Source organism: Carassius carassius, chromosome 11 (genome assembly GCF_963082965.1).
Source record: "Carassius carassius chromosome 11, fCarCar2.1, whole genome shotgun sequence".
Classification (NCBI taxonomy): domain Eukaryota; kingdom Metazoa; phylum Chordata; class Actinopteri; order Cypriniformes; family Cyprinidae; genus Carassius; species Carassius carassius.
In genome coordinates, this window is record NC_081765.1 from 13620674 (window position 1) to 13648432 (window position 27759).

A 27759-nucleotide genomic window follows, 5' to 3' on the forward strand; every position below is an offset into this window, starting at 1 on the left:
ACACATTCCACTTCCACCCTGTGTGTGTTAAAGTACATTGAAACAGCAGCTATATGAATACCAACGCTTCTATAAATCTAATGGCTGTCTGCAGTATGAGTCTGCTTTCGTCCTGCTCTGGACTGTCTATCGTTGTGTGTGTCTCTCTCTCTGTCTCTCATTCCCTCACCAATGCTCCTGGCACGTTCCCGTTCTCCATCTTCTCCTGTATCTTCAACACTGTTGGCTACACAGCCCAAATTCCTGGAAAATATGAACTTGTGCCATCTTGCAGGACTCATACTAATACAAAGGGAGTCTTTTCCAACTGTGTAAATAACTCAAAACAACACCTTCTTCTGAGTGGCAAAGTGATACACTTGAAACTAAAATCTCTGAATTGCTGTAGCGAGAAAGCGAGGTGGGAAACATTGAGCCTGGACCCTGTGTGAAGTGAGCCAGTTAGAACAACATTTGCCTTTGTATTTGATTTGTTTAACATCAATGAAAGGAAAGTGTGGCATAAGCTTCATTATGCTGTCTATATAAATATCTCCGGCTGAAATGGGATCATATCTCCCAGTCAAAACATCATGTCAGAGTTACAACATTTAACCAAATTATCATTGAAGGAAAATGAGAGACAAAGACAGACTATTGACGCAAACCTTTAGAAATGGCTTCTCGCTATGTCTTTTCTCTCAATCTGAATATGTTAGTTTAATAGTAAACTCTTTAGATGTACATTTTATACTAAGTGTAGTCTCACTTATATATATATATATATATATATATATATAGATAGATAGATAGATAGATAGATAGATAGATAGATAGATAGATAGATAGATAGATAGATAGATAGATAGATAGATAGATAGATAGATAGATAGAAAGATAATTATCAGTAATTTCTTAACAAGAAAAAAATCCACTGATAAATATGACAGAATGAACTGAACTGAACTGGGATAAATGTTTTTGTGCATTTTATTCATTGATGAGCAGCTATAAGTAGTTTTGTCACTTCCAGTCTTCTGTTATTCTAATTTGAAATGCATTATGATTAAATATATAAAAATATACAGTTGTGAAATTAATTATTCACTTTATAAACAGTTGTTTTGTGGAGTAGTAGATCATTTTTCACATCTTTCTGCATATTTTTTTTCAGACATGAAGTTTTGTATGAGAGAGGAACAACAAATTTAGAAGAGTCTACAGATAAATAGTGCAGGATGCAGTCATTCAAACAACACATTTAATCTTAACTTACATTTAGTGTAAATTTAATGTAATTTTCACTCTCAAGTCTATTATGCCTATGCACCTAAAATGAATGTATGTGAAAAACATATTTCTCATTGGTCTGTGGCTCACAAGCGCAAACTCCAGATTATATTTTGTGAAAGTATTTCCCAAAAATACAATGCATTCCAAACAAAGGACAGGTTGCTTGAGATTAACACTAGATGAAAGTCTCATGGCTGACCCCTTAAGTAGCTTGTGAAGCTCTGCATTCTTTATATCTTTTTCTTAGCATTTGTTATTTTCTGATTTCATTAACTGTACAGACTGCAGAAATATTATATTTCAAACATAATGTATTTGGATGACACTGAATTTAATGGACATGGTGTTGAAATGATGTTTTGACGACCTGTTGACACTCCAGTGAGAAATCCTTTAAAAAGAAAACGGTGGTAAAGCAACGACAATGCCAACGACAATCCATTTCTGTGATCTTTGTCATTAATGATCATTTGTAATCTGTTTTGAGAACTATTAAGCAGTGTTAGCATACTGAAAGGCTTTCCAGAGCATATACTGTACAGTATATGAGGTCAACAATACATGTAATCTTAAAAACCAACACAAACTGCATGAAAATGCATTCAACTTAGGAGCAAACCAATGAAAAATAGTAATCAGTATCAGTAAAAGTGCATTAAAAGCCCCATAGATTAAATATCTCACAAAAATAAAGAGTTTTTAAATTGCTTCTCTTGTATTTGCGTTTTACCTTTGAGTTTAAGAGAAAAAAAATGCTTTTACTCTTTCTGTTAAAAACTCTCAAAGTGCTTTTGAAAGAAAATGACAGGGCATTAAACACAAGAAGTAGTCATGATGGTATTAAATGCTTATAAATAAAAGTCTTTGTTCCATATCCAGCCCGCTTTACAGAGCAATATGCCAAATCTTCGATGATCTGTCACTTCAGAGCATGAACAGCCATTACACCATGGCTGTTGTGCTGATGTGGATGTACTTCCATTCCTTCAGTCTGCACTCACAATGTAATGTATATAGGGCTGATCTAACAGAAAAAGCCATTTGATAAGAAGCATTCTGAATGACTTGACTTCACAGCTGAAGAACCCTTCCTAAATCTTGAGTGTAGTCATTGAGACTAGCGGTCCTGGGTTTTCTGAGGGGTGAAACACAAGTCAGACGCTCCTCTAGGCTTTTCCAAAGCCTCAGGGTTTGAAATGTGTATGCATGAATCTGGAATGTTGTAGATTCTTTTGTTCTGAGACTGGCACTACTTCCTTGTTTGGAATCGCTCTTCTCAATCCCATCTTCAAAGGGTTCTCGGTTAGTGACACAAACTCAGTTCCTTTCTGACTAAGCACTTTTTACACTGGACCACGCAGCACCAATGGAAACTGCAGAGACAGTTCTCCTCCAGGACCACCGTCTCGTCCCGGTGGCCTCGCTCACAACACAGAAGGTCACATCCACTCACGTCAAGTGCTGTGCTGTTACACATTCGCCCCCGCGTGCCCAAAGAACCCGTCTTCCGATTGGGCAGGCAGAAGTCCGGCGACTCGGCCGAGTAGATGAGATCTTGCTTGTCCGGAGGTTTGATGTTCTGCCCCACTGGAATGAGAGTCTTACCGTCATTTCCCCCCATGACTTTGGATGCCCCATTGAAGCGCTCAAGCAGGCGGTTGCCCACTTCACGGAAGTGAGGCATTTTCTTCCAGCAGGTCCTCAGAGTGCAAGAGCCAGACAGCCCGTGACATTTACATTCAGTTCTCATATAATTCTTCACCGCCTGCAGTTCGAAACACAAAGATAGTTCAGTGAGATAAAAGGAGAAACTATTTAGAAGGAATTTACCCTAATCTCTCCCCTCCTTCTTTAGCCTCCAGCCACTCAAATGCCAATCCAAGAGCTTGAAAACAGACATTTTTACAGTTCTATACCTGCTGAAATTAACATCTGATAAATGCTGCATTAACATTATTGCTCAATTTTAATTCCAAACGAGTCGCTGCGTGGCATTTGAGTCCTCATTAACGTAGGAGAAAATCACCATCTGCCACACATGCCTGTATGCCCCCTTAATATCTATTTACCTGTGACTGACCCCATGCTAACGGGACCTTAGGCTGTCAGCCAGTGACCCCCGGAAGATGAAGCACTACTGACACTAGTGAGTAACTAATCTGAGGATTTGGCCAGTGGCCGACTGATGATGGCTTGAAAAAATGTAAATCTGACTTCTTTAGATTACTGGATAATACAATTTTAAAATGATAAGATTAGTTGTATACTTCAAAATGATCTAGCACACACTTGCACCAGAGGTGTCTATTGTACAGTGATACAAAATTAGCTACAATGCTGACATCAGATTATTGCTTAAAAAAGATTTAAACATTCCAATTATTAAAGACACACTTAAATTAGTTTCTGCTATTCTAAAATATGAAAGAAAAATGTAATAATACTACATTTCAAAGGTTTGGGGTCGGTAATAATTTTTAATGTTTATTGAGACTTTTATGAACACCAAGGCTGCATTTAATAATGAAAATATTGTGAAATATTACAATTGTTAAAATATTTTCAGCAACCATTACTCCAGTCTTAAGTTTCACATGATTCTTCAGGAATCAATGAATATTTTGATTTGCTGCTGAAGAAACATTTCTTATTGTCAGTGCTTAAAAGTTGTGCTGAATATTTTTGTGGAAACTGTTATACATTTTCGTTTCAGGATTATTTGATGAATAGAAAGTATAAAAACAGCATTTACTTGAAACGTATTTGTATTATTTTAAACAGTTAAATATCATGTTGCTCAAGGTTGCCATAATGAGTTAACACATCCAGTTCCTTTCAAAGAAGAAAAAGTAAATATTATTAATTTAACATGAATTTTGTAATTATAAGGGTCTCCAGTTTGTGTGATTGACACCTGCAGAATATATAATCTGATGAGATTTATTATGAAAGGCCTGCTCCACGAGGGACTTCAGTGTGTGTATGTGAGTGGATGTGCTTAAAAGGGATGCTTGCACTGCAGCTCTGATCACTTCCAATCATCTCTGAATTTTGAATCCATGTTATATGTTAAATCAAATAAAAGCATAAATATATTGAATGCATGTTAATGTTATTACTTGTAATTTTCTTTCTTTTTTCTTTTTTTAAATGACACTCCTTTATTAAATGGATATATACAGTCAATAATGGAACAGAAATAGTGGTGATATTATGAAATTAGTCTCAGCTCAGTTCATAATGTCTTCTCCAGCCTCTGCCAAGTATATTTTCATAACATTTCCGAGCTCTTCCATGCTTGGGCTTTTGAGGTGCACACTGGGCTCTTTGATCTGCTCATTTAAGCTTGACTATCTCTGAAGGGTTGTACAGGCAAAACAGCACACGACTGTGCTTGTATCATCTATGCATCAATGCAAAAAATCTATCCACATTGATATCATACCAGGAACATAAAAAAAAATAATAAAATAAAAACATCTATGAACATCTACACATAAACCTGCATGAGGGCAACAGGTAGTACTGTATGTGAGGCTGCCTTTAACAAAAGAATCAAGTAAATGCAAGATACCTGGCTATTCATAGCAGTTCCTAACTGTGTTTATTGTTTTATATATAATAAGGGCAAAATGACATTTATTGCACCAACTGTTCTCGCACATGCATCCTAGTATGGACTATCATAAACACAGCACTCTGACTAAATACTGTATTAACTGGTTTCTATTTTAATATATTTTAAAATGTCATTTATACCTGTTATGGCAAAGCAGAATTTTCATTCATTTCAATCATTACTCCAGTCTTCAGTGTCACATGATCCATCAGAAATCATTCTAATATGCTGATTTGGTATTCAAGAAAAAATTATTATTATTTTCAATGTTGAAAGTAATTGTGCCGCTTCATAATTTTCTTTGGAAACCATGATGTAACCATGATGTTTGAAACCATTTTTAACATTTATTTATATCTATTTTGTAGCTACATGTGTCAAGATAAGGAAGAATTATCATACCAGTCGTCCAGCCTCATTATTATGAAGGTCTATCAGCGTACGGATGTCACTCTTGCCCTTCCTCCGCCTGGTGTCCATGAACTGCTTGGATTTCTCATAGCCGAACTCCACGTCATCTCCGCAGCCCCCCCATTCCCACTTGACCCCCTCAGTTGGGCCAATACTGGCTAAACGTGGGGGCGGCCCTCTGCTCCGTGTGGCCTCGCAGCCGCATTGCAGCAGCTCCCCCATGCTGCAGGCCTGAGTCACTGCATGCGTCACACCCGCTGCCGTGATAGCATTCACAAACGCTGTCTCCCGGATGTCTGTGAAGACACAGACACACACACACACACCGTGATATCAAAGACAGCTTCTGATTGTTGGACAGGCTGGGTTACATCGAACTGTGATAATTATGGCATCTTAGATATCCAAAACTTCATGGGCTATTCCTGTGACAAGTCAGTCTCAACCGCAATGACAGCACTACTGTGGCACAATGAGCCATGAGAGGTCATGGCATACTAGACCAGAATAAGCTGCATTCTGAATCAGAGTGTATGCTATTCAATTAAAGATATTGTCCCATTATGTTCCAGCAACCCAAAATTTTACAAAATCCTGAAAATCGGGTCCCATGGTCAGAAAAAACCTTGAAATACTATTTATCCAATTTGCCCAAAAAGATGGAAACTCTAAAAAGTATTAATTAACAAGTGCATTAAACACCTTGCAAATTGTAATTTTTTTTGTACACTACAGTAAAAAGTTTAAGGGGAGTATGATTTTTTTATATTAGAAAAGACACAGTAAAAAAATGACAGTAAATACATTTATAATGTTAAAAAAAGATTTATACACTGTAAGAAACAAACAAACAAAAATGTCCTGGTAAATTTCTTTTAGCCCTAAAACACAACGCAATGAGTGATTCAGAATACAGGTAAAACAACAAAAATTGATATAAATGATGTTCTTCAGAGCTTTCTATTTATCAAAGAATCCTGAAAAAACCCACAGTTTCCACAACACATATTAAGCATCACAACTGTTTCTTCAACAGCAAATTATTTCTGAAGGATCACGTGACACTGAAGACTGAAGAAATGGCTGCTGAAAATTCAGCTTTGCCACCACAGGAATAAATTACCTATTTTATTGTCCTATTTGTCTTTACTGTATTTTTAGTAAACATACAGATTTCTTTTTTAAGTAGTAGTGTAGTGTAGTCTAGCTTATCTTTCATTTATTTCAATTTCTTTTAATTATTTACAAGAAAATGACCTGCTACTCTTCTTGTCAAAAGTTATTTTGAAAGAAAATGACAGGGCATAAGCCAGTACACTAGAAATATTTATTAAATGTTAACATTTAATAATGCTGATAAAAAAATGATGTGCAATATCAGAAAAGAAATGTAGAGGTTTGAAAGGACAGCTGTGTTTAGCAACTCGTAGTAAGGGAGTTGAAAGGAATGACTTTTATCCTGTGTAAACGCTGGATGCAGTGAGCGTGCAGTCACTCTTCAGCCCTGTGCCAATTCTGCATCGCATGATTCAGTGAATGGGATTCATTAAAGCCAGTGAAATGGAATCAGAGCTCAGAATGCACGCACACACACACACACACACACACACACACACACATGAAAACACAACACAGATATTAATCCCAGCTGTCCATTCACACGCCAACTGTCATCTACATACTGTGAAGCAATGTGTGTGTGTTCCTGTTTTGATACATGTATGGGCCTTCTGATAGCACTCCATCTGAAAACACCTGTAGCTTTCTGGCGCACAAAACACCAACCAAGTCTGTATAAACTGAACACTGTTCACTACGTTAATATCCAAACATGCAGCGTCCCAGAGAATAGCATCCTCTCTGCGACATACATTGCAGATCCTTATGTGGATACTGGTATATATATATATATATATATATATATATATATATATATATATATATATATATATATATATATATATATATATATTTATATATACTGTACATATGAAGTCCTTCCTGAAGTGGAGTCCTTCCAGGATTTCACAATGGCAGAATTCAATGCAAAATCAAGCAAACAATATTTGCGGAAGCTTGTCATTATGTTTATGAAAAAAAACATCAACCTGAGAGGGGGAAAAGCAATATTTGCTCTGATATGAGGCAAGCATTTGAGCAATGGAGAGTGTAACATTTAATACTTAATTTCTTTAGATTTACAAATGATCTCCCCAAATATTTCATTCATGACCTACACTTGTCCATTTATCTTTCCAACGTTTTTGCTTGAAAAATAACATAAAAAATGGAGACGCAACTGCACAAGCTATCCAACATCTTGTTTATATTTATGTGTTAAGTGCGTGGGAACTTTCTAAAGGTTTAAAGATACTATTAAGCTCTTTATAAAACTGAATATAATGTATATGAGTTCACATAATGCCTTATTTCACTAATAGGTTTAAATAAGTACATTATTTTACACTGTAAAAAATAAAAAACCTCGTCAACTAAACATTTCCTAGTGATTGGTTACATCTACAATTTTCAATTGGCCTAATTGAATTTATCAAATTAAGTTCACTCTAATCCAATTTGGCCAATTGAAACATTTAGATGTGATCAGTCAATAGAAAATTTGAGTTGTAGAGGTCTGAATGTTTTTTACAGTTTACTGGATAAGCACTTTCTGTAATAAGCGAGTGTTATATGTGTGTGTGTGTGTGTGTGTGTTTGCTTTAAACATTGTAACGTTTAATCAAAAACAACAGACCTCTCTCTGGTAACACAACTTCTCCAATCATTTAGTCCACTTAAATTAAGACCCTACAAGCTCACATGTATCTTTTCTACACTTTTAAGTGCATCGGCCACATGTGAAATGTAATCACCAACTGACTGATCGAAACCAAGTCCCTGTCCAAATATTTTTCAATAATACATTACAATTTACATCACAATACAGAAGAAAGATCTGACTTTACTTCTATTACATCGCAACAGATCAAAGTGATAGTGTGGTCCCTTTAGTCCCTATAGAGCTTCCTCCAGGTATTTTAGACCATCAGTTTTCAAACTCTGGGTCATGAGCTACCATGTTCATAAAATGTCAGAAATATGAAAAACATTTTCAAATTCAGTTAACCAGTTTGTTGTAACCAGTTGTACCTCAGCTGTTTTGAAAGTCAGACATATCATAATCAAACTATATTTTGTAAACATTGTAGCATCCAACATTACAAAGACAAAATTCACCCATCTGGATCCACATTATTTTAACCCAATACATTCATAAGATGTAGTCTGTCATGACAGACAAGAGGGTAAAAAGTCTCTTGATTTCACCTCCCTCTCTTTTTTTTCCTCCAAGACACAAATTCCAAACAAATTTTGTGCAGCTGTCTATGCCCAGGCCTGCCTAGAAAAGAGAAAGAACTTAATGCCAGAAGGGGCTTCTGTGAGAATTAACAAATATTTTTTTAATACTCAATCTTTGAGTCAATGAAGCATGGGGCTGCAGGATGAAAAGAGATGAGAAGGCAGGGCCCCACCAGCGGCTCCCCCAGTGCTGACAGGCGGGAATCATTTTGATTGATTTATTTTGCCACCATGTGCTGCCTGCATGCAGCGAGGGCTGAGACAATCCCTAACTCTGCGCAGATCTTGTTGCATACCTAGGATTCACTTTTATCAACTGAAGACAACCGCAGCAACACACACACATCCTCATGGATAATATGAGTAATTCTCAGGCTATTTGACCTCAATTTCTTGGTCTAAACCAGAATTTGGAGCATGGAAATAAATAAATTAGGCATTAATACCAAATGCAAGCTACTAGGGTCCACATGAAGTGTAACCTATATGCCTTTTTAAGTGGACTTAGGAAATCCGATTCAGAGTTTGAAAATTCACTTCCATGCTAACAAACTTAAGTGAGTTCTGACGTCAAATGGACTGTCTCAGCTCTCAAATATGTCCAGTACAGTTGCTCTTGTGCACACAAGGGATCAATTACAACAGGACTGGCTGTCCCTTTAAATGATAACACATATTCATGCAGTCCTTCATGCTGAGTACACTGGCCTCTGACCTGTTTTAACAGTGGGGTATGAAATAAGGCGTTCTTGAAAAGGACTGAAGAATGCCACGTGCGTTATGTGCTTTGTTTTTTTGCATACATTAGGGGCTTGAAATAGGATTATATAGAAAAAAGGAGCGTTTATAGTCTTAATGCTTGCAAAAATGGTTTGCCTCCAGGCTTGGAGACGTACTGCAGAATTATTTTCTGATATAAGCTTACCTTTTTATCTTTTTCCACTGCCTCTTATCCCCTGCTCTTTTTTAAGTTCAAATGTGAGTTCACGAACACTACTATCAGAATACTGAAGATACCAAACACATCTGAACAAATGGTCGATGTGTGGAAATTAGGATGTTATTTCTGATAGTAAATTCGAGAGAGGGGGGACCATGCACCTACTATATGACACTTCTGGCTCACTTGTTACCCTAGATAAGATGTTACCAAAGAAAGAAACACTTTTATTTTATTTATAGTTATTTTTTTTTACTTTTTATACTTCATGTAAGTGTGAGATAAAGGCATTTGAGGAGACTTATTTTAGCCTATTTTTATATATACTATCATTCAAAAGAAAATTATTTATTTTCATGTGTTTAACAACGATGCATACAATTGATTTAAATTGAAGACTTTTAGATTTTTACATTTTTCACAATAATATTAAGCAGCATAACTGTTCAACATTGACAATACATTTTTCTTGGGCACCAACTTAGCATATTAAAATTATTTTTGAATTGTGACAATGAAGACTGGAGTAATGACTTAGGTTGATTCACATTTAAATGTGAGTATAGGAGCATGCTTGTTGTCATTCTGAGACCTGAACCTGAGGTTAAATGTCAGTAACCTCTGTACATCAGACATTGTACACATTTATATATACAAAACACATTCATTGACACAGACAGAAACAAGAGGTCTTGACAGCAAAAATAATTAGGCACTGAGGTGACAGGGCCAAATATGCACACATGACGTCCTTATAATTTATCTGTTTTTTAAATTGGAACCGCATATTGTCTCTGAGCGATTTTAACGACTTCATTAGAACCTCAGAGACAACATGTAAGAGCAGCCGGCAGCATTTCCAGCAAATTCTGGCATTGGGAGGCCGCTCCCTTGGGCCAAGAAAACAAGCTCTGGTTTACGTGTTTGAATAGGGGAAGAAAATAGCCCCCAGTTGTTTAGCAATGGAAGAAATATGTTAGACACTATTCACAACCCTATCACTTGGTGCAGGAAGTGAACCTGCCTCAGCAGAGAGCTCAGATCTGACACATGGTCATTAGAGCCAAGTCTCACAGTAATTGTGGTAAATGCATGAAAACAGAAGAGCACTTAAGTCTCTCTTATAGACACAGAAGAATTTATGATTAATTTCCATTTTGGGAGGCAGTCTCCAGTGCTCAGTCTAAGATGGGCTGATGCAGACAGAGGAATCATGTTGCAATCCATGTGTGAACACGTCCACACTGGAGGCCAAGTCGTGAGGTTTCAGCTCCAGACCTGGATATGACAAGCCTGCATCTCTTTACATCACTGTGATATGGGAATGTCTAAAGAGAAATCGTATGTGAAATTAGGCAAAAAAATGTTTACTGACCCTCTTAATCTCATACCCTGCTGCCTCAGGGCAGAGCATGTTGAGCCAAAATAGAGCCCTCTTCTGGTGACAACCAATTATTCTTTATACAAACAGAAAGGATGAGCAACATGTATCATCAAATTCACTACTAATGATTTGCTCATGCATATTCATCAGAAGCTAATTACTAGCCTTACTAGTAATATTTGGTTTAGTAGAATAAGTTAACATGTTAACTAATAATAATTGTCATAGATGAAGATGTTCTTGCCCAGATCTTCTTGACCCTGTGTCTTCTGGCATATTTGTTTAGGGAAGTATTGCAAATAACAGTCTCCAGAATTTACAATACCTCACCCATTTGCTTCCGGACTTTCATACAGTAAATTTGGATTACCCTAATGCCATAAAAAAACTTTTCATTTCATTCACTTTTCATTCAAAGTGTGATGCTCGACTAGAGACCAAAAAAATAAAATTAAAATAAAAATAGAAACTAACGTGACTTTTTGAACCATTGGCAACTTGTGTTGCCTCCCCAGTGCCATACTTCATACTTTAAGTCAGATTGTTTTTGATTTGTTTCAAAATTTTTGTAATACAAGTAAAAACTACATGGTTGGTGAAAACCACAATAGCAAAGGAACAATAGCAGTTAAAGAAAAACAATAAAAACAACTAACTTTGAACTGTCACTACCATAAATGTATGTGTATTTGTATTTTCAATGAATTAAACATTTTTTTCATTCATTTAAAATGGATGTTTGAAGTACTTAAAGGGATAGTTCACCCAAAAATGACAATTATGTCATTAATAACTCACCCTCATGTCGTTCCAAACCTGTAAGACCTCCTTTTATCTTTGGAACACAGTTTAAGATATTTTAGATTTAGTCCGAGAGCTTTATGTCCCTCCATTGAAATTGTGTGTACGGTATACTGTCCATGTCCAGAAAGGTAAGAAAAACATAATCAAAGTAGTCCATGTTACATCAGAGGGTCAGTTAGAATATTTTGAAGCATCGAAAATAGGTACATTTTGGTCCAAAAATAGCAAAAACTACGACTTTATTCAGCATTGTCTTCTCTTCCGTGTCTGTTGTGAGTTCAAAACATTGAAGTTTAGTGATATCTGGTTCATGAATGAATCACTCGATGTAACCGGATCTTCTTGAACCAGTTCACCAAATCGAACTGAATCGTTTGACACGGTTCTCGTCTCCAATATGCATTAATCCACAAATTACTTAAGCTGTTAACTTTTTTAATGTGGCTGACACTCCCTCTGAGTTAAAACAAACCCAAGTAATATCCCGGAGTAATTCATGTACTCAAACACTGACTGAACTGCTGTGAAGAGAGAACTGAAGATGAACACAGGCGAGCCAGATAATGAATGAACGATTGACTCGTTCTCGAGTCAAGAACGGGTTGCATCGGTTTTTGGATCACCAGTAGTGATGGGAAGTTGAGTTCTTTTCCGCGAACCGGTTCTTCCGGACAGTTCGATTCAATAAACCGCTTGAAGAAAATGGTTCACCGGTTCTTTTGCGCTCGACGTAATGGTGTCATTGGGGATGATTGCCCTTCATTCAAGCCTTCGGTTTACCCGCGCTCATAACATTAGCACAGAATCAGTTCAGAATCAGTCATCAAAAGAACCAGTTCGGATCAGACGATCTGTGTGTCATTCTGCTTCACGCTGAATCACACATGCGCAGTTATCATCAGCTCCTCGCTTCTCGAATCAGACGCTTCTGACAGAAATGGTTCTTGACTCGAGAACGAGTCAATCTTTTGTTCGTTACTGTTTGAGTAAATAAATTACTCCAGGATATTGGTTTATTTTAACTCAGAGGGAGTGTCAGCCACATTAAAAAAGTTAACAGCTTAAGTCCTTTGTGGATTAATGCTTATTGGAGATGCGAACCGTTTTAAACGATTCAGTTCGATTTGGTGAACTGGTTCAAGAAGATACGGTTACATCGAGTGATTAGTTCGCGAACCAGATATCACTACACTGCTGTGTTTTGAACTCACTCACAACAGACACGGAAGAGAAGACAATGCTGAATAAAGTCGTAGTTTTTGCTATTTTTGGACCAAAATGTATTTTCGATGTTTCAAAAAATTCTAACTGACCCTCTGATGTCACATGGACTACTTTGATGATGTTTTTCTTACCTTTCTGGACATGGACAGTATACCGTACATACATTTTCAATGGAGGGACAGAAAGCTCTCAGACTAAGTCTAAAATATCTTAAACTGAGTTCCGAAGATGAACGGAGGTCTCACGTGTTTGGAACGTTTGGTCATTATTGACATAATTTTCATTTTTTCTGTGAACTAAGCCTTTAAGTAGTAACACTTTGGCGATCGGTTTGCATGGTTTTAGCAAATAAATTAGATTGCTGTTCAAGTAAATACAACTAAGAAATTCCAAGTTGCAGGAAATGTTACATTAGCTCAACTAAAATAACTTCAATAAATAAACTAATAAATTTATTGTATGAAATAAACACATAGTACATTGTACTTAAAATGTAGTTCTGAAGTAATTCTGAGTTACCAGAAATTGCATGTAAGTTTACAACACTAAATAAACATTTGTTAGTATACCATTTTAGTTCACTTTACTTGATTTTTTTCAAGGCAAAAGGTTTGTATGATTTTTTTAAAGTAAGGTTTACTAATTAGAATTTACAGTGTTGGAGAGCATTTACAGTTTGGGTTGTTTGTCAGATCTTTAAAGGAAAACGTTTCCAAAATATTAGATAATGACATTTTAGCATCAACACTGCTGTTGTGCGGTGGAATAATTGCCTCTACTGAACAAGGTTAATCCAATGTGAGAAGGGAGGGGTTGAACCCTGTGGATGGCCTAATAATTGTAGACTCTACGTTAGTTTATTACTCTTCAAAGGGCTGAAAAATGTGGCGGATCAATGATTATGCAATTTGGGGATCGTTTTTAAGAGAGCAATTTAACACAGAAGAAAGGCACTGAGGTAAACTGGACACAGCAGCTGTCCTTGTTCTCTCTTAAACATGGATCAAACGTGCCAAAATGAGGGCTCAGGTCTCTAGGTCTCAGGGCCAGAGTTCATGCCCTCAGAAAGATATCGCTGACCCATAATCGAGACACAATTTATTAACTTTCACTCCAATGGGACAAATGCTCACCTTGCTGGAGAATTTTGCCAAAGTACTTTTTCTGGCTGGTACAGTTCCAGCGCCGAAAGCGGAACTGGTATTGGCATTCACGCACACCCAGCTTGGCGCCCTTGGCGACTTCGTTGACGATCTCTGGCTGGGTCTGGCACAGTTCGGCCTGCTTGCCCGCCAGACGTTTGGTCTTCCTGCAGATGCTGTTCGGGTCCATGACCAAGGGACTCCCCACTGCCCTGAAACGAACAAAGCTTCATCAGATGACTCATCTGAACTACACAGGTTTCCACAAGATAAAATGCGATCATCTTCTCAAACCACACGCCACACAAACCACTTTAAATGATGTAAAGCATTATAAATGTAATGTTCTGTTGCTTTACCGCAGGGTTCACATTAAGGTCTGAGCTGATCCTCATTCATTTAAAGCCTTTCTTGGTTTTTAGGCATACTCATTTTTTCTTGCGGATGACAAAGAAAATATACAGAAAAAAGACAACTACTAGAGGCAGACGCACTATAATGTCAGAGGTAAACGTATTACCCCTTTCAACATAAACAGATAACATTTAAAGCAAAAAAAGCTGCATCTTAATTGCTGGGTTTTATCAAAAGTGATGACAGACGTGTGTTTACACTTGAATCAATTGTTTATTTCAGCTGCTAATGGGAGAAGAGACCTCAGGTCCAAAGCGTTGAGAAGGCTGCCAGAGCTTTTCTGTGACAGTCGCTATATGACGTAATGTGAGAACGGCACAATCCTCCGGTTCTTTCTTTTTAATAACTCTCGCCATATTGGAGTCGAGTTCAGCATATGTGATCCGTGCAGCTGAAGTCGGTTTTTATCATCACGTTGCTGTATGGGGAGCAGAGCTCTGTGCGAATACCTCATTGCTTTTCATTCACCCTGTCAAGGCTAATCTTTCAGACTAATAACATTCATCTGCCATGTGAGTTTTTTTTTTTAAAAAGTCAAACCAACGCTCCAGACAGTCACCTTCCATGGCGGTCTGATAAGAAATATGAGAAGAGAGGTAACAGGCTTTACAAGTGATGCATCCCATTTTGATAGGCCTAATATTTCGACCAGTCAACATACTAAAGGACACTTCAGATTGATTTCATTGCACATTTAAAAAAATTCAATTTTACAGCCAAATTAAGTACATTTAATTTATTTTACTTAAATTACATTCATTTTTTTTATTCTTGTCCCATTGACAAAGATATTAACTATTTTTTTTCTCTCACTATTCTAACAAACATTGCATGACATTGTCATCACATACAACATGATAAAGAACCTGTTACTGTACTTCAATTGCTCATTTATTTTAGTGGTCTAATGTGGGGAATTTTCCACATATGTCAGGCCACATGGAGTACGATAAACTTAATAAATATCTTTTTTTTTGAGAGTCAGTGTTCCACTGAGGTAAAATGAGTAGACAGATTTTAGTCTTTCTTTTGAATCACGTCTCTCAGATCACTGAGGGTTAGACTATTGTTTTTACAGTTTGACTTTAACCATGTATTATTTTGCAGTTTCTAATAAAATTACAGGCCAAATTGCCAACCAATGTCAATTTTTATTCACATTTGGTGCTTGAAGAGTGTTTATTTTTGACCCTGCCTATAACAAAAAATACTGAAGGAGATGTTAATGCTAAATAATATCACTGTGTACTATGTATAACACTACTGTAAAGTAGTATTTATCCATTACAAATACCTGATGACTTATGACAATAATTTATGATATTGTTAACAAGCACAGTATTGTATATCACAGTATTGTAAAGGCAGCACAAAGTGGACAACAAATAACAAATACATTTCTATTAATCTGCTTAAAAATAGAACATTTTGATATTGTTAGAAGGAATATGTGATGCATTGTTTTGATCGGTTTTAAACCCTTCATGACTCCAAATTTCATTTTCATCTTTTGTTTTTATTTACTGGCAACACATTTGGTCATATTTGTTTAAATTCAATTTCTTTATTGGTTTTTCTGCTGGGAACATCAAGTCAACGTATAATAACAATGATTTTACAAAAGAATGGTTCCACACAGTAATACCCCAATAAAACCCTCCCTCAAGTAAACAACCCACAGCCTCCAAAAAAAAAAACAACAACAACAGCAAATTACATAAATAATAAAAATTAAAAAATAGTAATAATAACCAAAAAAAAAAAAGAAAAAAAAGAAAAAAAAAGAAAAAAAAATAATATTGATATCTTAAAGCATTTTAAAAAATAAAATAAATTATCAGGAGATGCTCAGCTTAAGTGTCTTGAGAATTAGCTAGTAAATACTCTAAAAAGGGGCGCCACAGTTTATTAAAGGTCCTTAAAGATCCAGTCTGTGACAGTCTGATCTTTTCCAATTTAATGCAGGTGAACACTTCTTTCAGCCATGAATCAAAAGAAGGGGATGAGGCATGTTTCCACTTCAGGAGTATGAGACGTCTTGCTAGCAAAGTGGTAAAGGCTAGAGCCTTTTGAACCGTTACAGAAAGGTTAAGTTCAACGGCCATCCCAAAGATGGCTAGAAGAGGATTTAGGTCAAGATCTATGGCAAAGGCTTCTCTCAGAATTTTGAATATTTTAGTCCAATAATCATATAATTTAGGGCATCCCCACAGCATATGAATGAGATCTGCTGGTGATTGCTTGCACCTATTACATGCATCACTGACAGACGGGTATATTTTAGCAAGTTTAGCATTTGTGTAGTAAACCCTATGTAAAATCTTACACTGTATCAGGCCATGTCTTGCACTTATAGATGACGTGTGTATGAGAGCAAGAATGCGCTCCCAATGTTCATCAGAGATTCCAAATCCCAAGTCTCCCTCCCATGCCGCTCTGGTCCTACTTGTAGTGTCTGGATTATTATTGTGAATCAAATTATAAATTACAGAAATACAGTGTTTTGAATGTGGTTCAAGCTTTAAGAAGTCATCCAATGGCGATTCAGGAGGGCGATTCGGAAAGTGAGGGAATAGTTTTTGCACAAAATGCCTGACTTGAAAGAAACGAAATAAGTGGGAATTAGGTAAGTCAAATCTTTTGGAAAGGTTATTAAAGGACGAGAAAACTCCACACTCATAGAGATCATCAATGGTCCTTATGCCTTTATCAAACCATATTCGAAACGCCTCATCCATATTAGAGGGTGCAAAACTGTGGTTTTTAATTATCGGAGAGAGTGTAGAAGACCTATGCAACCCAGTCTGTTTTCTAAATTGAGTCCATATCTTAACTGAGTGAGACACTACTAAATTTGAACTAATGTTGGTAGGCAATGGTAGTTGAGAGCATATAACTGAGTGCAGAGAGAGGCGCGCTGAGGACTGTTCCAGGTAGGCCCAGCAAGGGGGTTCAGAATTCAGATTGTTCCTCCAGTATACAATTTTCTGGATATTGCAGGCCCAATAATAGTGCAAAAAGTTTGGGAGTGCAAGACCTCCCTTGTTTTTAGGGAGCTCTAAAACTGATTTCTTAATTTGAGCTGGTCCATTTCCCCATAAAAAGGAAATTATTCGTTTGTCCAAATCCATAAAAAACTTTTTCTTAAGAAAAATTGGAATATGCTGAAATAAATACAAAAACTTGGGAAGAACAGTCATCTTGATTAGGCTTATACGTCCAGCAAGGGAAAGAGGGAGGTTAGCCCAACGTTCCATGTCAGACTCAACCTTTTTAAGTAAGGGGACAAAATTAGAAACATACATTCCAGTTAAAGATTTGGTCATAGTAATACCCAGATACTTAAATTCATCAGCCGCCCATTTAAATGATAGAAGTGAATGTGCAAGGTTATTCGCCAAAGAATTTACAGGGAATAACTCACTCTTATGAAAATTAATTTTATACCCTGAAATTTTACAGATATGGTTTAAAATGTTAATAATAACGGGGACAGAAGTCTCTGGATCAAAATAAAGAGTAGAAGATCATCTGCATATAGGGATAATTTATACTCTCTACCTAGCCGATTTATACCTTTAAAATTTACATCCTCACGAAGCCAGATAGCTAAGGGCTCAATGGCAATGGCAAAAAGCAAAGGCGACAAAGGGCAGCCCTGCCTAGTGCCCCTCTGAAGCGAAAAAGGTGGTGAAACCACACCATTAGTTAAAATAGATGCCTGTGGGGAGACATACAATAGTTTGATCCAGGAAATAAAACGATCATCAAAACCAAAGCTTTCCATTATACGAAATAGATATCCCCACTCGACTCTATCAAACGCCTTTTCAGCGTCTAGTGCCAGAACCACTTCTGGCACATCTGAACTAGGCATATTGAGGATATTGAAAAGTTTCCTTGTATTAAAGAAAGAATGTCTTCCAATCATAAAACCTGTTTGGTCATCCGAAATTATTTGGGGCAAGACTTGTTGTAAATGCAACGCTAAAATCTTAGTTAAAATTTTATAGTCCACATTCAAAAGTGAAATGGGTGTATAGCTGCTACACAGTAAAGGGTCGGTCATATTTATTTTAATGACAGTCAGACAATGTTTCTCTTTAAAACTGTTGTATCTAAGGTGGAATTCAGTTTGATTTTGACAGTCTAGCAACCCACCAGGAAAAGCCTTGGTGTTCCCTATTGCAAATCCATCCCTGAGTGTCAAGGTTTCCATAGTGCTGAATGGACAGGCATGTAATAAAGCCTCTATTAGTATATCTCAGAGATCTTAATCTATGATGCACACAGCCCTGCATGATAATAATGCGCAGATTTAATTTTCTCTACTGCAGCCTCTGATTATCTACAAGCACCAGGATCTCTGCTCAAATAATGGAACCACATTTTACAGCAGGAGGTGTAGACTCGTAAAAAAGCAGACAGTGTTGGAGCAACTTTCTCTTTCCAAGTCCTTTTTCATTGTCAAAAGGGGCGAGGCGAAGCACTTGCTTTTAAACGAGAGCTTGAATATCACAAAAGTGGCCCCTGGGTTGCATATGTAGTCACATTATGGTTTGGGTGATATAGAGATGAAGATGTTCATCTGCGTCTGATGAACTATTCCTTCCCTGGCTCTAATCTAAACCAGCCACGACCAATACATAACATAAAGACAAAGAAACATGCCTCCAGAAAGAGTCCATCTGGACATGATGATGACTGTTCTAAGATCACTTCTGCCATTTCTCATACAGTGATTCACATTAGGACTTTAACAATGGAATAAGAATGGTCTCTACCCTATAGTCCAACCATTATCCAACCTTTATTCAAAGCCACTCTTTCCTGCTTCTCCTTTATCTGGTGAGACTCCTGGATGTGATAAGTGCGAGATGGGGTCTAATCATAACATAGAAAATGATGTGCCCAACTTGTGCAATCAGGAATATCCAAAAACAGCCACACTGTGATGTATGAGAGAGATAATGCAGAGAGGGAAACGGAATGGGGAACTGTGATTAAGAGAAGTTATCCAAATAATCAGTGCGAACATGCACATTTATCTTTCACAGACCTGTTGTCCGCTGCGCCTGCTGAGACCTCAGGTTACATTATGAATTGCATGGTAAAAGATAAGTCTCTTCTTTTTTCACTTTGTGAAAGAGCGAAATTTATCCCTACTTAATCCCCCAAGTATGCTGGATATGAAGTCAATCACGAGTCACGACAGGGCTGGAACTGCACAGAGTGGCTTGGGTTCACAAATGTGGCGCGTGGCGCAAGCCATGGCACAACCTCCTCTTGGAGCGCACCACTAATTCATGCGAGTGGAACCACGGCACTGCGCACCTCCATCACTACGATGCTGTCTGTCACACATCACTGGGACAGACCCGAAGTATGAGAAAACAGGAGATGCACGCTCAGAGGTGAAACACTGTAAGTGTGCCAAACAGGCCAAGCAGCTGTCATCTAACTGTTATCTGATCCATCTCTCAAGACCACTTGATTGAATATCTCTTCATTCTCCAAATGAGATTCACTTCTCCCAGATTGAACAATGGAGAGGAGACTGTGCAGTCTGGGAAACAAAAATATACATTGCTTAGGTCCAGTAAGAGACCTGTAAAACAAAAAAAAAAACAATTATGTCACCATTTACTCACTCTAATACAGTTATTCTCTGTTTGTTCCACTGAAGAAATCAAGTTATACCAGCTTAAATCTATATGAGGGTGAGTAAATGATGGCAGAATTATCTTTTTAGGGTGAACTTTCCCTTTATTACAGTGGTCCTCAACCATAGGGGCAGATTTTTTTTTTAATTGAAACTTAAAAAATATTCAATTTAAATATTGTAACTCAATTAAAATGCTAAAATATACATACTACACACTAAATAATTATTTTAATAAACTAAATATAAAATGTATTTTAAAAAAAATTGCAACATTTAATTATTATTATTAATACAATCTATTTTTATTAAAGAACATTGTGTCCTTCGAAATTCTGGAACAAAATTTATGTTACTTAATTTAACATATCAACATTCCCAATTTCTTTTAATAAAAAGTTTGTAAACATTTAATATTGTACTGGATAATGGAGGCCTTCAAGTCAAAAAGGTTGAGAACCACTGCTTTAATATAATAAAGTGAGTGTGAACACAGATTGGGTCACACATAGTCATTTAAATGCAACAAATTTGACTGAGAGTGTATTCACACACACACAGACATAGCAAGAGGATATGGCGCGTGCACAGGCACACCTGTTTGACAGACTCTTGGCGGGCCGCCAGCACATGACCCCGAAGACTCCAGAAGAGGTGAGGCTTCTCATTGCTTCCTCAAGCACTCAGCTCTCAGCCCCAAAGATCAGAGCACAATCAGAGTCCTGAGAGCCAGTTTATCTGCTTCTGTTTCATCTCCTCTCAGCCTCAGCATGTGAATGGCATGCCATCTGTCAGAGACTCTCAGCACAGCCCAGCCCCAGACGAAAGGTTTGTGATGGCATTCGTCGTGCCCCAAAGAAAGCATCATTGTCTTTGCAAACCTCCAGGTGTATGAGAGAGAGAGAGAGTGTGTGTAAAAAGTGAGGGGAGCTTTAGGTGCAGCTGACCTTTTATAATGTGAAAATTTGAAAACTGGATTAGCTAAACAGCACATTTGTTAAAGGCAATGCATCATTGTGGATTTTCTCTATTTATCAAACAATTTGTATCAAACTCTTGTCAAACTCGTGCATTTCAGAGTGTTAAGGGAAGGAGTAGTTCATGATGACACCCACAGCCCGGAGGTCCACCTAAAATTCCAACTCTGACCCCCAAAGTGTCTACCTCTGAAACAGAGTACAGCTTAACCCTTAGTCAACCCATGATAATGGAAGCTGTCTAAAAACTTTCATGTTAAGATTTCAAATATATTAAGTTATTAAGCGTGACCTCCCGATACACCTGTTTTTTGTTTGTTTGTTTTAGAAATTCATTTTAGGTCAAGTGTGTGTGTGTGTTTTTTTTTAAATAATCGTTCAAATATTTTATATAATCTATGCAGTTATTTACTGTGAATAATTAATTCTTATTCTTAACATTTTTGAATTTTGATTTTGTCAGAAGCGTGCAGAAAATAAGGCATATTTAAAGCATATAATATTGAAATTCATTTAACGCCTGTAATAACCAAAACTGTAAACACATGCTCTGCATAGCCTACATATGAAACAGAAACTAAATGCTTTACAACCTGATGCAGCAAAACGACTCAAAAGTTCCGATAACAGATTTTTATTCTTTCCTTATGAAACAATCTGCTGCTTTACTGTTCCAGCAACCAACATAACGACCCAAGAACCAATGTGAAGGACGTTTTTACCCTCTAGAGAACCATAAAACCCACTCTGGAATACAGCAAGTCGTTTCTTGATAAGATGAGGGGGTTTAGCCGAGCCTGGGAACTATTGTTAAGAGTGCCTAAGGATGTTTGTTCAATGAATAATTATGTGAAAACCCGGAACGGTGTTATCATATTTTCATATTCGATCATTTCTAAACTATCACGCTTTAATATGGAGCTCGCTGGATTTTTTAAAGGCAATTGAGCGCGCGCCTGAGATAGCACTTACCACCAGAGTCCGATAATGTTGACGGGACAAAGAAGGATAAAGAAGAGGGCAAGCTGTGTTCTGGAAAGTGGAATCGTCATTGTCAGATGCCTTCAGAAGGACAAAAGTGTGAGGTCTGATGCTGAAGGACTAGTCCAGAGATGAAAGAGGCTTGTCCTGTGAAAAAAGTTTGATAATTTCTGAGGAGATTCAGCACCCCTGAATAATAACACGTCCAAGAAGCGCATCATCAGGTGAGGACGATCGCAAAATCTGCTTGGAAAGTGGTCAGCATCTTCATTCTTACTTCTTGGAGATCTTCATCCAGCAAAATAAAATGAGGGAAAAAATCAGGCAGAAGTGCACTTAGATCTTGAGCTTGATGGAATGCAGTCAAACCTCACGAACTACTAAAATGCCAGAACTTTTAAAAAGAGATTGGGGTTGAAGTGTAAATAATTCAGTCGCTCTTTTGAAGCGCAAACCCGTAGACCTGAGCGCCATGTGCTGAATCTGTGCGCGCGCGCCCTTCTGTGAGTGCTGCAGATCTCATCCCGATACAAACAGGTAGACGTCTAGGAGGCATTTCGTCCTCTCGTCACGCTTTTTTTCTGCCTTCAGCTGGGGACCTTTTTTCGTGGTGTAAGAAACTCCGAGCTCATCACCAACTCAGTGACGTCGCCCGGGGCTTGAGTCAGGAACCTTGTCACACAGGAAAAAACTGTTCTGATCTACAGTTTCTGAAAGATCAGTACACGGTAACATTATGAATGTCCAGTGCTGCTAAGCGGTACATTTATAGAACAACTTTATAGAACAGGCTGACAAATAGATGACCATCTCTGAGAAGATTCTACAAACATGTTTAATTCAGTTATACAGCCCCCACAGAGTGAGTAATGGTGACACACTTTATTAAACTATTAGGTTACTCGTGCTCAGGTACCTAGTATCTTCCCCAACTTACTCCTTAAGGGACTTGCTGTCTTGCTTCTTCAGAATTCAATATTTTATTAAATATTTCTGGATTTATTTAGTTGTACAAAGACAATCCAAAAATTCTCAAATTCCATTCAGCTTGTGCTTTTGCATTCCAGCCCCCCATTGTTTAAATAATGATTTTTGAGCATATCAAATCATCAAAACACAGTCACATTCAGCCTGCAGTGCGTTTATAACAAAGCCATGAATCTCACACATTTGGCATGTAATAGCTGTCCTCTCATCTGTCATCTAAGATCTGCATTATCACCCTCATTAACTGTCCTCCCAATGTAATTTGTGGCTCTCAAGACAGTTCTTCATTGTGATGTTGTCTTCATTCACCGTACACGCTCTACCTCATCTATCCGATGGCCAGGGGGTCCCGGATTGAAATCCAAGACCTCCCTGCTCTTTTGAAGTCTCACTTTACTATTGGATTCAGACACAGTGATGTACTGCATCACATACAGGTACAATAAAAGATAGAAGCTCTGAATCTGTATTCATATCTCATTTGAGATAGCCGGGATCAGAAAGAGGATGTGATAGGCTGTTTATCTGTTATCTCAGGGTCAGGTCTTTTTGCTTTTCACTCTTTGTTTTCCCTCCAGCTTCAAAGAGGCAAATATGGAACAGTTTTGTCTGAGCTGCAGGTGTTTTGAAGTTCCATTTATCATAACATAAAAGAGGGAAGATAACCTGTCTGTCTTGTGAGATAGTTTAATTACAAAGAAACAGCAACCAATTCTGATCTGAAGGCAAACATATTTACTGAAAGCGTATGGCAGTCTGTAGAAAAATTAATTAGTTTAACAAATCAAATCAGTTTAATAAATAGCATCTAATCACACTAAGACAGGTTTGTTCTTGTTGTTCCTGTAGTAGTTACTGTATATGAAATGAAGAGCCTTCTTTATATTAAAGAAAGTTATAAAAAGTACTTTATCAGATCCTATCTATATATATCTACTGCATAATTGGAAACATGGCTTTGACGAAACAGAATGCGCTCTTTCTCCCTTTCTCTTTTTATGTGTGTGCGTGTTTTGTTTGGGAGGAGCGATTCTTCATACTTGGCTTAAACTTTATGGACAATAAAGATCCCATTTCAAAGTACAGCAGGGTGTTGAGCCTGGGGTCTTGGCTGAGCGTTCCTGGGAACAGCCCTCTGAAGACCAGGAGAATATCTTCAGCTGACACACAGCACAGAAAAATCCCCATGCAGAGACCGTCCACCATACAGAGAGTGTGATAATACCATCTCTCATTTATTCAGGGCTAAATTTATATTTGATCAGGTAAAACAAGATCCATTATTTAGAAAACACTGTCACTGTTAATTATGATCTCCCCCCTTTTCCCTATTGTTTAACATTGTGACGTCAAACAGGGAGTGAGACAACTCCCTGTTACGTTAGCATCCACTGCGATTAGAAATCCCATTGCACACAATATTTTTTAACCATAGTTAAAAATGACGTCCAAATCAAAACCACATGACACTTATGTGCCATAACCTTTATAAACAGGCCACAGTCAATTCTGGAATCCCCATGAGAAGTCAAGTTCATGAAATTCCTTCACCACTGGCAGTAGATTGTGTGTTATAAAACGTCAATATTGCCACACGCTTCTGTGTGTCTGTGAACAGGCTGCTCAGTATGGAGAAAGGACAGTGTCAAATCATGCGATGATCTAAACAACAGAGGATGGGAGGGGATTCAGCAGATGTGTTGTTTCCTGGAACTTATATCAGATGAGTAAGTTTTTGTCTCTTCAGAACATGAGGGCAGAGTAAAACATGTATAATCACAATGCACCGTATAATAATATGTTTTGTGCATTATAATTTATTCCAATAAAAAAACTGCTCACCACAAGATTTGAGCCATCATTGAATCAGTGCATGCTCTGTAAGACTTTTTGCAGACTTTGCAGTAATTCATTCCAGAAGGAGTTGAAGAAGAAGAAGAACTTCCAAATGGGTCACTTTTAATACTCTGTAATGGCATGAACTTTGGCCCAATGGAGGGTGTTAGTTTTAGGGAAGATGTCTTCAGCTCTACTGGGTGCCATTTAGCATATGAGTACAGTGTGGCCAGTCGCATTGGCCAGGTTAATTTAACAATTTCTCAAGTACACTGATGATTAATTTAATATGCTTCACCAGACAACATGGACGATTTACGATTTTGTGGGATTTTCTAAATTGAAATTACAGTGAAAATTACTCTTAAACAATATTTGTAATGTTTGGATTTTTATGGATTTTAATATATTTGGGTTAGGATTTATATACATTTATATTGTTTATATTTACATTTAAAAAAAATAACATTTACACATATATATATATATATATATATATATATATATATATATATATATATATATATATATATATACATATTAACAATATATATATATAAAATAGATTTATATTGAAACATCTGGAGGAACAAATCATAATGCAGGATGGAAAAAAAAATTAGTTGTTGCACGGTCAAAAGCCACGTTTTCTAGTGAGATACACATTTGCAAGGAGACGAGCCACAGAGATAATGGGCCATACACTGATTACTGGTTTGATAAACTCTATGCAAATTAGAATCGGCAACTTTTTCTGTCATGCTGCATAAGTAGCTTTTCATCCAGTTTTCTTTCCTTATGTTTACCCATCTTATATAAGGGAGAAGGAAAAGGAAAATCAACAATAGGGGAAACCATTTAAAAACTATTTTAACAATTTGAACTTCTCAGTAGTGATAGATAGTATTGTGCTGAAACACATTTATTGAATAGGCACATGGTTTTATGAAGCAAAAATCGTACAGCTGGAAATGATTTTCATTGAGCCATTAATTTTAGGGGGAGACTTTTGGACTCTAAATGTGTGAGCATATAGCACCACCAAGTGTTTAGATTTTGTTTTGTAGGCAGATCGTATTGACGTACACCTGGCTACAGTTTCAGAGACTAAATGGGTGTGCTAAAGAATGTGAATTATGCTAATTTAGTAAAGTTCAATTCAAGTTGATTTTGACATGATACTATCAAAAAAAAAAAAAAAAAAAAAACCCTACCATTTGCATGCCAACTTTTAAATACTTCCAGGAGTAATAACAATCAAACATAACCAAGGAACACATGTTGAAAGAAAATGTCAACTGTCATACACATGCCTTTATCCTAGCAGCTTGACATTAATATGTCTGATGACAGATCATGACTGTCAGATGGCTTCTGCAAAGTCATTCACCTCTCCTGTCTGCAATACAAAATCCAAAGGAGAAATTAAAGTCTCTGTAATGACAAAATCTCTCCCTTTGTAGAAAATGACAAACGCAATACTTATATCAAGCAAATTCAGTTTAACATGACCTGTCAAAGTTCCACAGAAAACCCAAGAGTAGAAAAGCCAACATGTCCTGACAGAGACTTGATAGGTTTAATCTGGGACTAGGCTGATCATGTTTCCACTCAAATCAGCGGAACTAGTTCAGGTGCTGTAATTTCCAAAGGAAAGGGCTTCCACTGTGATGTGAGGTAAACATGCAAATATGCTTGATAACATCTATAACCACACCCTTGATCTATTAGAACAAAGAGCTTTGAGAGGGAAAAGTTCCCTCTGGGGCTTTTGCGGCCCATAAAGAAATTGTTTCCACTCAGTGTGTTTGTGTCTTATGTGTCAGAGAGATTTGGATGGGTCTTCTACATTTTCATTGACGTTAAGTTACTGCAGAGTTCACGCCTCAAATCATATATATTTGAAGGAGAATTATTTATTGGAATGACTGATTTTGTATAGAAATGTATTTAATATTTTCTATCTATCTATCTATCTATCTATCTATCTATCTATCTATCTATCTATCTATCTATCTATCTATCTATCTATCTATCTATCTATCTATCTATCTATCTATCTATCTATCTATCTATCTATCTATCTGTAAATAACTAAGCCTACAATAAATAAATAAAAACACACTGATGTACAGACAATCAATGAACTAGAGGTCAGTGATTACTTAAAAAATTAGAAAAGCACAAGCAAAGATGCAACAAACAAATAAATAAAAAAATGCCCAGGAAATACAAATAAATCCATAATTCTATTACAAAATTACTGTGTGTCTTTATCCTTTCCAAGCCAAAATTATGTCATGCATTTTTTTCCTGTGGCTGATGCCTTATAACTCAGAAAGGTTTAGTGGTATAGTCTGTTTCCCTCTCTCTTTACCTGCTTTATGCATTGCAAGGATTGTTAAGTATATTTTTATGTTAAGTGCATATATTAAGTATATTGTCATGCCCTCATTATATATGTTATATTTATTATTCATTCATTTGTTTGTTTGTTAAAAAGTTACAGAGCTCAGAAATTATCGCTTAACAGGAAAACCCTGAAAACACTTATGTATCTGAAGCCAAAACACTGGAACACTTGACACTGGTGAGGATCCATGGTGGTCTGAGGAAGTGTTTTTTTTTTTTATATCCCCAGACAAAAAAAAGTATGCTATTAGAAACCTTAAATGTCAAGGTATTTATGAAAATGTAAAGCTTAATAACGTTCCATTATAATTTTATTCTTCATTGCTTTAAACAC

The 27759-nt window shown here is 36.9% G+C and overlaps 1 protein-coding gene across 1 annotated transcript; it reads right to left on the minus strand.

Moving 5' to 3' along the window:
* Window positions 1-1598: 1598 nt before the first annotated feature.
* Window positions 1599-22887, minus strand: LOC132152417 (protein Wnt-6-like). Its single transcript, XM_059561185.1, has 4 exons — window positions 22182-22887; window positions 14148-14368; window positions 5294-5598; window positions 1599-3037 (listed from the first exon to the last, which is right to left on the minus strand). Exons 1-4 carry the CDS (start codon window positions 22259-22261, stop codon window positions 2576-2578), a joined length of 1068 nt encoding a protein of 355 aa, XP_059417168.1. The 5' UTR covers window positions 22262-22887; the 3' UTR covers window positions 1599-2575.
* Between the last annotated feature and the right edge of the window lie 4872 nt (window positions 22888-27759).